Below are 13683 nucleotides of genomic sequence, written 5' to 3' on the forward strand. Positions count from 1 at the left end.
AAAAAACTAACATATACAGTTTTAGTAAAAAAAAAAAATTTACTTCTAATGAAATCAAAAACCAAAAACAAATGTATTATGAAGTTAACCATTCATTTAAATTACTTGTTTTTAGTTGCAGCATTTGAACGAGTCACTAACAGCCAACTCCCCCAAAGGGGGTGGCAAGTGGGAAAATCCGCTGCGCCGAAAACCCGTTTTTTGGCGGGCTGGTCCACCCCTTCTCGCATAGTGAGGCAGTCCTAAAATCCCACCTCATCCCGTCTAACTACGGACAGCCCGCCAAATCTCTTTTTTTTTTTTACTATTAACTATAAAATAATTAAACAATATATATAATTTTACAATCATTTTAATAAATTTATACGTTCTAAAACCATAGAAAATTATAATTTTTATATTCAAAAACATTAAAGTTTTTGTAATTATAAATATCTAATAAACATAATTATAAATATTGACTTTAAAGCAAAATAAATATAATTATAAATATTGTTTCCAAAGCAAAATAAACATAATCCAAGACATTCAATTTTCATCTTCATTACCTTGTAAGTTGGGTTGGGAGAAGTTGGATTTTGGCAAAAAAAATTGTAAAAATACTCCCTTGCCAAAAAACACTAAACCCGGCAGGAAAGCCCCCCAAAGCCCGCGGTTTAAGCGGTGCGGGTTAGGTGGGATCTTGCTATTTGGCGGTCCCAATTTTTCAGCCTGTCCCACCTTTTTTGGCGGGTTACGCGGGCCGGACCGGCAGAATTAGGCCCATTTGCCACCCCTAGCTGAAGCATACCCCTAGCTGAAGCATGCCTTGCTATGTCATCAGTCATGGGTCACTACTCGCAAAATCAAATTGTCAAGTAAGAAATCTATATGTGAGTGAAGGGGGAATTGGGGGATTTATGCTCTCTGCAATTTATACAAGTTCTAATGAAATTAACATTAGCACTAGCAAATTTTGTAATGATAATATGATTACCAAATTCTTGTTTGTTCATTGGATATTGAATATATAAGTTGAACTTCAATCTAATTCTCCCAAAAATTAAAAGTTACAAACAAATGTATATGCTTTGCTTCTGTAGTACACATCTAATTCTTGTTTTGGCATCTCATTCCGAAATAAGACTACTGATCTGATTTTTTTTGTTGCATACAAAAATTTTACCCATTACTCCATATAATCAACATATAGTACAAAGGATAATCATGAATTGTCAAATTCAAATCCATGATATATAAACTTGAACCAATGGATTGTAAATCCTAGACCAATATGGAGAACTATACAATCATCACCATCAACAAGACATGATAATCATATTATAGATACAAAGAATATAATTCTCACACTAAGAGTTGAGACTACACAAGGAATTAATAATCCAACCCAAAACCTATAAACATGACCAATTCATGAATCACACACACACACACCAGATTGACCTTATCAATTCATATTTCTTAAAATTTCAATAAATTTTTATTGCAGTTATTAACTGCCTAATACAACATTCTATGCAAAGATTTGCAATAAAGCACTATATAAGTGATCTAATGAAGAACAAAAAACTGAGGCTCATTCATCATGTCCAAAAAATTCACGTTCACACAAACCCTACATTCAACCATTTCACCCAATACACGCACAAAATCCAAACTTTCCAAAATATAGAAAAAGGGGGAAAATTTGCAAAACCTAGAATTTTCTTTGAATCAATCGAGGTCCCTCACAATCTGAATCCCCATGCTATTCGCGGTTCCAATGATTGACTTGGTGATTGCCTCGAGCGACATATTCTGAAGATAGTGATCGTTCTGCTTCACCTTCGCGATCTCATACACGTGCTTCAGCGACAGCGTCGACGCCGTCACGTGACCGGGGCGCCCGCTTCCGGATTCTATGCCGGCAGCTTTCTTCAGGTACCACGTGATCGACGGCGACTTAACGGTGAACTCGAAGGTGTTGTCTTTGAACGCTGTTATCGTAACAGCCATTGGGGTATCGGGCTTGTACTTCTGTGTGCGAGCGTTGAAGTCCTTGCAGAACGCCATTAGATTAAGACGGTACTGACCTAATGCGGGACCCACCGGTGGGGCTGGGCGCGCTGCGGCGGCTGGAACGGTGAGCTTGATGGTCGCCGCCACGGGGCGACGGGTTAGGATCTCCTTGGCGGCCATCGTCGTTGTGGTAGCGAGAGAAGTGAGGGTTTATGGTTTTTGTTGGGCCTTAATGGGCCTTGGGCCGCGGTTTTGATTTCATGGTTTTGCCAGTTTAAGCCCAGTTTCAATATCATTTGGAGTTCAGGGACCTTTCCCAATGCTTTGGAGTCTTTCAATAAAATAAGCAAAAAAAATTGTTGGTGAATGGTTCTTTGGTGTCTTAATGTTTTTAAAGCCAACTAGGATGTTTCCATTGTATATATGCCTGTGCAATATCAACTTTAGACTTTAGTTTACATTTTTTCCATAAATAAACTAAACCGTTAACCCTGTCTTATTTTGGCAGTTGTAATTTATTCTTATTCTATACATTTTTTTACAATACTCTGTTATTTAAAAGAGGTTAAAATATCAGGTCTGTATTTTGGTTGTTCATATATATTAATTCAGAGAAGTGTTTATATATTCTTCTAATGTCAGATTTATATACATATCTAAAAACTGCTTGTGTTTAAAATATGAATTTAATTTTGATTTTTTACATGTATATTCAATGAAAAAGTATAGGTACCAACATATTATCTGTCAATTTATTACCAATAATAGTTAATTATTATATTTTAAACATATATATAAAGAGACACATCTAAAAAATATATCTATAAAAACACTTCTATTAAACATAGCCATAAAAAACACATTTTTATTAGACACATCCACAAAGACACTTCTATTAAACACAGTTATAAATAAGAGTTGGCAGAAATTGGCAGAAATGCTGTTGGTAACGTAACGGGATTGATATTCAATTATGTAATACTAATAGCACATAAACAAAAATAACAATTTTTTATATTAGCTACGTGAATCATCATTCAAAAAAACAAAAAAAATGAACGACTGTATAAAACGTTTTAAAATTAAACTCTTAAAATATAATGGATAATCAACCATATTTATGAATCACACAACTACATTAGATAAATAAGAGTTGTTGGATCTATATTTCTTTCATCCAATTATCAATTTGTTTATGCACAAACATTGATACAAACGAATGAGATACTAAGGAATTATATATTCACCGAATTTGTTGAGTGTTAGCTACCTCTTCCTTTGAGAGAGAAGGTGTTGGAAATTTGAATATTGGCCAATGATTTAAATTTTTAAATGGAATTGCAATTTGCGATAAATTTATTCTTGATCTCCTGAGGGATATTATGAAAAAAAAAAATAAAACTAGACGATCATGTTATAAACGCAAAACAAAATCAGCAAGTAAATTAATTTCTTAGAATATATATTGAAATACAAACTATACATTAAGAATATTAAGAGTATATTTATACACAAAAAGATAAAAATCAATATATGATTCGGTGGCGCATTATCTGGTGTCTTGATTGAGAACTAATCCACCTTAGACATATAAAATTGTTTATGAAATCGAGAGTTTGAATTTACCATAGACATAATAAATAGTTTGTCCTTGAAAAAATGAGCAGCTACGTCTTTCTTGATTGCATTGAGATTTGAGAGGAGCAAGATGGGATCCGAAAGAGGGTCTCCATTTTATGTGGTTGACTTGAGAGATGAAAACATGAAGGCGGGCAGCGAGGCATGGCGGTCGGCGTGCCGTGTGGTGAGGACTGCGCTGGAGGAGCACGGCTGCTTCGTGGCGCGGTTCGACAAGGTTAGCCAGGAGCTTTGCAACTCCGTTGTGACGTGTTTGAAGGAACTGTTTAGCCTGCCATTGGAGACCAAGAAACAAAAGACAAATGAGAAGCCATTACATGGCTACATAGGAAGTGTGCCATGGCTTCCATTGTATGAATCTATCGGCATTGATAATCCTTTGTCCATGGATGCAGTGCAAAATTTCGCCCACTTTATGTGGCCCCATGGAAACCGTACTTTTTGGTATGTCGCTTTTTTTCCCTTCATTCCTTGCATTGTCAAATATATCGTTATACTTTTCTTTGTTTCAAATAAGTGTGTGTCTATCTTAAATTTTTAACTTAATCTTAAATAAGTGTATTTAAATGAATGAGAGGGAGATGGTGTGAGTGGAAATCGTAAATCTAGAAAAAAGAAACTCATAACAATAAAGCTCATGGTTTTGTGCAATTAATTTTAGCGATCTTGAATTAAAATGCGTTCAATCTTTTATTTAATTAATCCTTTGTATGTATATCTAATTGTAAATGTACAGCTATTTAGTTATTTTAGAATAAAAGGAGTAAGTTAATGTCTTGATCCAAATAAAAGAGTTATGAATAATAGAATAATTTAACCAGAAATGTTAGAGATCATTAAAATTTATTGTTTTTGGATATTATTTAACCATTAATCTAATTTTTTTAATTTAATAATTTAATAACATATTTTATTTCATATATTTTTAAATATTAATGACTAATTTATAATAAAAAATAATAAATTTTGACAATTCTTTAATATTTCTCTAGTTTAATTTCTCCAGTGCAATAAAAATACTTTTTGATGAATATTATGAGTACTATAAAAAATAAAAACTAAAAACTTAAATACAATTGTCTTTTATACAAAATTATTAATTGTAAATTAATAGATAATTTGAACATGTTTGACTAAATTATTTAATAGTCAATTATTATTGATTTCACAGAAAGCCAATTTACTCAGAATTTATTGATATAAAATGTGAGGTGTAAAAAGATTTTAGTGTTTGGTCAAATTTAATTTTATTTTTGTTACAAAAAAAAAAGAGTAAATCAAGTTTGACCGAATAGTAAAATTCTGAGTTTAATTAGTATTGTGCCAAATTTAGTTTCAATTATTTTTTAAATCTGAAATAAGTGAATCAAGTTTGAGAAAACAATGAAATTGTTCTAGGTGACACATGCTCATCCATACTACTTCATGCGTATGTTGGTTGATACAGTGAAAGCATCAATGAGTATGCGAAAGTGATGGCAGAATTAGAGGTAGTGGCAAGGAGAATGGTGTTTGAGAGCTATGGTATGAAGATGGAACGATACGAATCATTGATAGAAGAAACAAGCGAGTATGTGTTTCGTTGCTTGGAGTACAAGCCACGAAGCGAGGGCGTAGATGAGAATGTGTTAGGGTTGGAGCCTCACACTGACTTGTCAATCATATCAGTGCTTCATCCCATTAACAATCTCAATGGCTTGCAAGTTAAGACCAGCCATGTTTCTGATGATCAAGAACAATGGACACCCATTGAAGCCTCCCCCAACTCCTTTGTCGTCATGGCTGGTGACGCACTCCAGGTATCTTACCTACATATTCTGTTAGGCGGTTATTCTGTTATTCTGCTGCACCTGACATGGCAATAAGTAGTTAGAGTGAGCTGGCACAAATCAGTTAATCTGTTATTTTACTGCTATTATTTTATAACAATACTAAATCAGTCACTAAAATTAATTATGAGTATGAAACACACATTAAAATATAAAATATATATTAAAAATAAGTTAAATTATACGTATATTTATATATAAATACATGATGATTAATTTTAATGACTAATTTTAATGTACAAATAATATTTTAAGAAAAAGAAAATATTGAAATTAAGAAGTTGATGTTGTAGGTGTGGAGTAATGGAAGGATAAAATCATGTTTACACAGAGTTGAAATGAAGGAGAAGAAAGCAAGATACGCAACAGGAATATTCTCATTTTGTGGCAACATATTGGAGATACCAGAGGAAATAATGGTTGATGAAGAACACCCCTTGCGTTATAAACCAGCATTCCACCATTATGATTACCTTCGATTCTTTGACCAGCACAGAATCAGACAACCTCAAACTCGAATGGATGCCTATTGTGGAATATAATAACAGGAGTGTTAGATCATGATGATTAGCCAACTTGCTCTTATATATTGTGTCTAAGTGTGGTTTAATTTAGAGTTGTAATACACTAACGGGAATGCTAGGGACAATGACTTTGTTGAACAATATGAACAACCACTAATTAAATAAAAATACACTACACCTCCAATTTAACCCTCTAAATTTTAATATTAAAATAACCATATGTACACTAGTAAAATAAACATCCGATATATCTATTATTTACATTATTTAATATTTTCATTGTTTACCTATACTTTTCCTACACTAATATATATTTGACTCGGAAATTAAAGCATTTTAAATATGAATTATTGAACGTCTACAATGCTAGTATTTTATTTTTAAAATTATATATGTATTGCATACTTTATTTAATATTTGAGAATTTGATGTTTATTATTCATATACTTAAAAACATTAAATTTATTTTATCATAATTACTAAACTTAATCTAATTTTTATTAAATTGAATAATTTCAGTGGGATCCCATGAGATAATATTTTCTCACAAAAAATGAGGATAATAAAAAATATTTCCCCTATCATAAGAAATGGGAGATAGAAATTAAAAAATATATATATATTTTAGGTGCGGTGCTGGATGAAATTCAATTTTTTTTTCAGTATTATTATTATCCATAGCTAGAAAGGCTAATAATAACCATGTTGCTTAGTTTAATCTCTTAATTAACATATGGTTTCATTTTCATAACACGTATGATCTGATATCAATATATAGTTGTATTTATTCTTCCACAAATTAAATCAGTATATTTGTGACATAACATAGTACTGTGGTCCTCATCAATAATAATAAAATGGATCACACCGTTAATCAATCAAATCAATGCACCAAGTACGAGTAATTAAGTATATGTTAATTTCAATTATTGGTGAAGTGATGCTACATTATTCAGCTAAATTGTTCAGAAGCATATGATCATACAAGATGAGTGTTAACAAATTATTGAACAGATAACATTTAATAATAATCATGTTGCTCCAAGTCAACATCGATAGTGACCAAAATATTATGATATAAATTAAAGATGGTATTATATATAATTAAGAGAAATTACAACATTATTGATCCAATTAAGGACCAAACAATAATGGGATCACAAATAAGAGTGTGTCCATTTCCTGTAATTGATTTGAGCGATGAAAAGATGAAGGCAGGCACGGAGGCATGGGTATCGGCGTGCCGTGTGGCAAGGAGGGGGATGGAGGAGCACGGTTGTTTTGTGGTGCGGTTCGATAAGGTTGGGGAGTCGCTATGCAAGTGTCTTGTGTCAGCAATGGAGGAACTATTCGGTCTGCCAGTGGAAACAAAAGCACAGAAGACGAGTGACAAGCTTTTTCATGGTTACTTGGGACAAGTCTCCTGGATTCCCTTGTATGAATCTTTGGGCATTGATGACCCTTTCTCTATGCCTGCTTGCCAACACTTTGCAAACATAATGTGGCCTCAAGGCAATAACCGTTTCTGGTATGTACCATTTTCATCTCATTTATCTCAAAAATTACGATATTATTTATCTCAAAAATTTAAGTCCATAAAAAGAGATAATTGAATTGTTTTGAATTTGTTTAAATTTGTATAGGTCTTCTTTATCTGATATTATGTCATAGTAATGTTTATTTGAAAGGGATGCTACCATAAAGATGTAAAAAACGTCTTTTTTTTAAAGATATTTTTTAATAATTAAAATATAACATATATAATCACTTAAATTATATTATTTTTGTCAAAATTAGGTCAAACAAATTAATTTGACCGAAAAATAGTGAATCAAATTTTAAATTTGTCTAAATTAATATTATTTTTATAAAAAATGACTACAATATCCCTATTATATAAAATGACTAAAATACTCTTATTATATATATTAATTTTGAGAATTCTAAATTCTAGCCATTTTCTTTTCTATCATTATAGTGTTAGAATTTAAAGTTTTTAATATATATATATATATATATAAAATAGGATATTTTAGTTGTGTTTTATAATAGGAATATTGTAGTAATTTTTTTATAAAAAATATTAATTTATACCGATTTAAAATTTAATTTATTATTTTTTTTACTAAACTAATTTGTTCAGTCTAATTTTAATAAAAATAATATAATTTAATTGATTATATGTGTTAAATTTTAATTTTTAAAAAACATCTTTAAAAAAGACATTTTTGACATTTTTATTTAAATGGCTTGAAAAACTTAATAAACATATAAGAAAAGGTACGTAAATGACTATATCTTTAAATTTTAATATATTTAATATTATCACTCACTTAAATTTTAGATCACTTTAAAATCTCTTTTGGATTTGTATAAATTTTGCATAGGTCTTCTTTATTTGATATCATGTCTATGATATTGTTTATCTAAACAAACTTTAGTCGATAAAAAAAAATTACATAAATAATTATATCTCTAATATGTTTAATAGAAAAATACTAGAGAATCATTAGAATTTATTGATTTTGACTATTACTTTTAGTCATCAATTCGATTTTTTTAGTTTAGTAATCTAACACCTTACTTTATTTCACACTTTTAAAATATTGATAACTAACTAATGGTCAAAAACAATAAATTTTGATAGCCCTCTATCATTCTTCTTTTTATTAGACATATAATTATTTAAATTTAATTTTGATGCAATGTCAATGTAAAATAGTTTTACACGTATATCTCTAATTTCATAATACCATATTAGTAAAAATAACTACTTTTCATATTGATCACATGAATAGTCATCAAAAGAACAAGTATAATTACACTATCAGTCAATCAAAATTAAACTCTAATTATTTATATGTTTTCTTCTATCAATTTAACTTTTAAAAGAAATTATTATATTATAATATATATAAAAATTTATATGATATAAAAGATTAATATAAGAGGATGTGTGATATAAAGGATTAATATAAGAGGATGAGTGCGTTAGCCAACGAGTTATAACTTAAATGACATAATTTTTTATCTTTATTTAGAGGTCTCAGATTCGAGTCTCACCCTAATTTAAGGATAAAAAAAAAGTGAAAAAGAGAACGGATGCGTTAGAAATATAATTATTCAAACCGCTTTGTCCTAACAGCTAAAGATTATAATAGTAAAACTATTAATATCCGTGACATAACCAATGCATGTATATAGTGAAAGGATTAATGAGTATGCAAAGCTAATGGGGGAAATAGACCATATAGCAAAGAGGATGGTGTTTGAGAGCTACGGAGTGGACATGGAAAGATGCAAATTGATGATAGAATCAAGCGACTATCTGCTTCGATGCCAAGAATATAGGCCACCCAAGAACGATGAGAATGAAACAGGATTGCAGCCTCACACAGACTTAACCATCACATCAATAGTTCACCAACTCAACAATCTCAATGGCTTAGAAATCAAATCCAACGATGGAGTCTGGAGAGGTGTTGATGCTTCTCCTTCTTCCTTTGTTGTCATGGCTGGTGATGCATTCAAGATTTGGAGCAATGGTAGGATAAGGCCATGCGAACACAGAGTTACAATGAGTAGTCATGTCAAGAATCTAAGATACTCTACGGGACTCTTTTCTTTCTGCTCCAACACATTCGAGATTCCTCAGGAGTTGGTCAATCAACAACATCCCTTGCGTTACAAAACAACGTTCCACCATTATGATTATCTTCGCTTCTTTGATGAAAGCAAGATCAAAGATCTTGATACTCGGATTCAAGCCTATTGTGGAATCTCATCCAATCATGAATGATTCTTCTACACTTGCTCTTTTTCTTGTACGTGGAAATTCAGGTGCACTCGACTTCACGTGAATTTTGATAATTGAGAGCAGATAGATGATTTGGCTGATTTGACTAAATTTTTATCTAATGACTCTCAACTATCAACTTCCCGTAAAGTCGACTGCACTTGAGTTTCCAGTTTACGTGATTAGTCGAACCCGAGATGATAGTTGAAAACTGTTATATCTTAAATCATCTTTATATAAAAATAAAAAATACATGTATGTGATGAGTGACCACCTTAATTATATATGTGCTGTTCTAGTGTGATATGTTTTTCTTATGGGCTATTATTATAATTACAAACAATTCGTCCTACTATCTTAATTTAAGAATTATTATTTTTTTATTTTATTATTTTAGCAATTTTTTATTTTAAAAAATCTTGATCCATAAGTATTAACGTATACCCACAATAGAAATAAGAAAAATAGATATATAACGTTATGCCCATGATGTGGTCTATAAATCAAATAAAACAAGAAGTTGAAGATGAAGATATTGGGATGATTATCGATAAATTTAGTTAATTGAAACCTTTTTCATGTAGTACAACTATATACCGTTATATTATTTCATTGAAAACTTTGTTAAGATAAGTTTACGGAGATGTTCTTATGCCCAATGTTAATTTTGAACAAAAAGGACGAATTGAAGGAAATAAAACAATTTATAACAAAGAGGCTATAATTGTCCCATTATGTGATATTGAAATATCTATTATGTGCAATCCAAATTATAAATTAATCATTTAAACTCTACATTATTGTGCAATACAAGTCTAATCTAATAGATGTACATCTATTCATTCATGTTTGATTACATAATTACATGCTAATTAATTAACATCGACCATATGTATGAACAAAAAAAAAAAAACTAAGGTATATAGCTAACTATCGATCCAACATAGGAACATAGCATCTTATGGGTTTTTTATTTAACAACATACCAAAACCCCTATTCTTAACAAGATTAATACTCAAATCCATGCACCTAGGGTTCATGATCACACTCTTTCTCAACCACCAACCAGATTTAATTTGACCCCAAACCCCCATTTGCACACTGAAGTTTATGTTATTCCTACTTTGTTCCATGACAAGATTGTCCACAACCCAATCCTTCACACTTGGTTGATCACCATCTATATTCCAATCCTTCCTCCACACTTTAAAGCTGACAAATTTATGTTCCCTTGGTCCCAAAACAATTGGTTTATTAATCTTTACTGAACTCACCCCAAGAACTTCATCTTTGAATAGTACCATACCTTCAATGTGATCAAGATACAATGTTGAAAAGATGTTTGGATTTTTTGCTGCTAATTCCACACCCCATTTGGATGATACATTTTTGTATGAAACATTATTGAGGCCTGAGACAGAAAGTCCAAGAATTTCCACCATGGGAGGTTTTGGTTTACCTGAAAGTTCTATGAGGATGCTTGGAGTGCAAGTAAACACCAGAATTGTGCATAATAATAAGAACATTAGAAGCCCTGCTAGTTCTGCCATGAGAACTATGTAAGGGCTTTCTTTTGTTGAATGGTAATAATCTTTCACATTATGCTTCCTCAATAATAGAGAATATTCCATTTTTGATAGAATATAATATATATGTGACTATATATGACGAGTAGCTTTTGAGTTGGATATAGCTAGAAGAAGAAAGAAGATTTTTGATTGGATTTAGATGAATGTATGTGATGATCAATTGATCATGCATTTATATAAAGGGAATTTTGTAGGTTTTTTTTTTTTTTTTCTGCAAACAGAAATGGTTGTCATCTAACAATTTTGTATCATATTGTTGCATGTGGTTAATTATATGTAACGAAATGTTGACAGTAATAATCATATAGTAGTTATATAGAACATAGTTAGTTGATAAAACTATAAAAGTGGATCCACTTTGCTTCATTGCCTATCTGTTCACAACCATATTAGCAAATATAAAGCTTTTTAAAAATGCTATTTATACATTAAAATTGATCATCAAAATCAATCACCATATATTTTTATACAAATAAATATATAATTTAATTTATTTTTAATGTATATTTTATATTTTAATATGTATTCTATCCTAAACAAATTTTGGTGACTGATTTTAGTATACACCTAATATGAAACTTTTAATTTTTTATTTTATACATATATAACTATTTTTACAGTTGAAAAAATCATTACAGATAACAGACACAACAGAAACAATCTGTGGACTTTGTATTTTTATTAATGCACAGTTAAAATGTAACCAATTATTGTTTAACTACAAAATTAATACATATTTTGATATTTATGTGTTTTTTTTACGTTTATTTCATTTTGAATATAATCAAAGAAAGAAACGGCGGTTAAAAAAAGATATTTTTTAGTTACTTTCATGAAGTAAAAGTAAAATTTAAAATTTAAAATTAAAAATAAATAAAAATATCTTAATAAAAAATATTATTTATAGATTTTATGTGATATAAGCCAAAAAAATTATATGAAATAAATTTTTTGTTATTTTTCTTATTCAATTCCGCTGTTGAACAAATTTGACAAAATCAAATAAGGCATGAGATTTAATCCCTAGTGGCAAAAAATTTAAATAGTATAGGGCGGCGGAACTAGCATAAAATTTGAAGAAGGACCAAAATTTAATTTTTAAATATAAAAAAATTAGAATGAAATTTTAAGAGAATTAAATTAAAATTTACACACAGTTTATAAAAAAAAATTGAAGTTTAGGGGCCATTATGCCTTGCTATATGAGAGGCTCCACCCCTGAGTATATATATACATGAGGTTCTAAATTCAAATTTTATTCCTGTAAATGTAAATAATATATATTATGGCATCCTTCTAAATTAATTTTAAATGATATTATATGTCTAAACGTTTTTGTATGTAATTAATTTTAGTGGTTGGTTTTAATGTATATTTAACATGAAACTTTTAATTTTTTATTTTATTTATAAAGTTTTAGTTACATCAAAACGATAAATATTAACTGAAATCTAATTTCTTCCGAATTTGTTTGGAGTTTTTGCATGTTGTCTGGTCTGGGTTCTCATTAAGGAATATTGAACATATAATTATTTTTACAGTTGAAAAAGTCATTACAGAGATAACAGACACAACAAAAAAAGTCTGTGGCCTTTGTATTTTTATTAATGCACAGGTTAAAATGTAACCAATTATTATTGTTTTAACTACAAAATTAATATATATTTTGATGTTTATATGTTTTTTTTTTTAATGTTTATTTCATTTTGAATGTAGTCAAAGGAGCGGTGTTGTTAGGAGAAAACGATATATATTTTAGTTTACTTTCTTGAAGTAAAAGTAAAATTTTAAAAATTAAAATAAAAAATAAATTAAAATATCTTAATAAAAAATATTATTTATAGATTTTATGTGACATAAGCCAAAAAAAAATGATATGAAATAAATTTTATGTTATTTTCCTCATTCACTTCCGTTGTTGAACAAATTTGACAAAATCAAATAAGGCACGAGATGTAATTTCTAGTGGCAAAGAATTTAAATAGTATATATGAGGTTACTTATGAAAGATTTACAAATTTCTATCTCTTACATTAAAAGTTTTCAAAGTCTGTGTCATGATATTTACTATTTAAGTTAAAAAAGTGTATGGTCATCCTCTATTGAAATATACTATTATTTTAAGAGTTATCTAAAACTAGATTATGTTTAGACCTGAATGTGAGATTCAGACTCTTAATGAGGCAGCGTCCGTCTTAGTTTGTGTCAGATGGCTGCCGCTCCGATACTTAAGTCAATAAGGGTACCACCAAATTTATAAGAGATTGGATCTTAAGTATATCTGAGAAATATCAGTGTATTTATAGGT

The 13683-nt window shown here is 29.8% G+C and overlaps 4 protein-coding genes across 4 annotated transcripts; 2 read left to right on the top strand and 2 right to left on the bottom strand.

Annotated features, from left to right (window-relative positions):
• Positions 1-1457: 1457 nt before the first annotated feature.
• On the bottom strand, positions 1458-2394 carry MRPL11 (mitochondrial ribosomal protein L11). Its single transcript, XM_016351981.3, has one exon. The coding sequence runs from the start codon at positions 2176-2178 to the stop codon at positions 1714-1716; it is 465 nt and encodes a 154-aa protein (XP_016207467.1). The 5' UTR covers positions 2179-2394; the 3' UTR covers positions 1458-1713.
• Positions 2395-3705: 1311 nt separating this feature from the next.
• LOC107647932 (putative 2-oxoglutarate-dependent dioxygenase AOP1) lies at positions 3706-6064 on the top strand. Its single transcript, XM_016351982.3, has 3 exons — positions 3706-4080; positions 5084-5435; positions 5759-6064. Exons 1-3 carry the CDS (start codon positions 3707-3709, stop codon positions 6005-6007), a joined length of 975 nt encoding a protein of 324 aa, XP_016207468.1. The 5' UTR covers position 3706; the 3' UTR covers positions 6008-6064.
• Positions 6065-7118: 1054 nt separating this feature from the next.
• On the top strand, positions 7119-9921 carry LOC107645529 (putative 2-oxoglutarate-dependent dioxygenase AOP1). The gene is made up of 2 exons (XM_016349580.3): positions 7119-7517; positions 9194-9921. The coding sequence occupies exons 1-2, from the start codon at positions 7141-7143 to the stop codon at positions 9786-9788; spliced, it is 972 nt and encodes a 323-aa protein (XP_016205066.2). The 5' UTR covers positions 7119-7140; the 3' UTR covers positions 9789-9921.
• Positions 9922-10566: 645 nt separating this feature from the next.
• Positions 10567-11417, bottom strand: LOC148554468 (uncharacterized). Its single transcript, XM_088490334.1, has 2 exons — positions 10772-11417; positions 10567-10577 (listed from the first exon to the last, which is right to left on the bottom strand). Exons 1-2 carry the CDS (start codon positions 11415-11417, stop codon positions 10567-10569), a joined length of 657 nt encoding a protein of 218 aa, XP_088346460.1.
• Positions 11418-13683: the final 2266 nt, after the last annotated feature.

The sequence above is a fragment of the Arachis ipaensis genome, chromosome B6 (genome assembly GCF_059453495.1).
Source record: "Arachis ipaensis isolate K30076 ecotype BB chromosome B6, ASM5945349v1, whole genome shotgun sequence".
NCBI lineage: Eukaryota > Viridiplantae > Streptophyta > Magnoliopsida > Fabales > Fabaceae > Arachis > Arachis ipaensis.

What these genes read in the sequence shown, in the direction of transcription:
- MRPL11 (XM_016351981.3), bottom strand. Translation starts at nt 2,178, where the DNA reads ATGGCCGCCAAGGAGATCCTAACCCGTCGCCCCGTGGCGGCGACCATC.
- LOC107647932 (XM_016351982.3), top strand. Translation starts at nt 3,707, where the DNA reads ATGGGATCCGAAAGAGGGTCTCCATTTTATGTGGTTGACTTGAGAGAT. An exon ending in CATGGAAACCGTACTTTTTG is followed by an intron (nt 4,081 to 5,083) that starts GTATGTCGCTTT and finishes TGGTTGATACAG; the next exon opens with TGAAAGCATCAATGAGTATG. An exon ending in TGGCTGGTGACGCACTCCAG is followed by an intron (nt 5,436 to 5,758) that starts GTATCTTACCTA and finishes TTGATGTTGTAG; the next exon opens with GTGTGGAGTAATGGAAGGAT.
- LOC107645529 (XM_016349580.3), top strand. Translation starts at nt 7,141, where the DNA reads ATGGGATCACAAATAAGAGTGTGTCCATTTCCTGTAATTGATTTGAGC. An exon ending in CAAGGCAATAACCGTTTCTG is followed by an intron (nt 7,518 to 9,193) that starts GTATGTACCATT and finishes GCATGTATATAG; the next exon opens with TGAAAGGATTAATGAGTATG.
- LOC148554468 (XM_088490334.1), bottom strand. Translation starts at nt 11,417, where the DNA reads ATGGAATATTCTCTATTATTGAGGAAGCATAATGTGAAAGATTATTAC.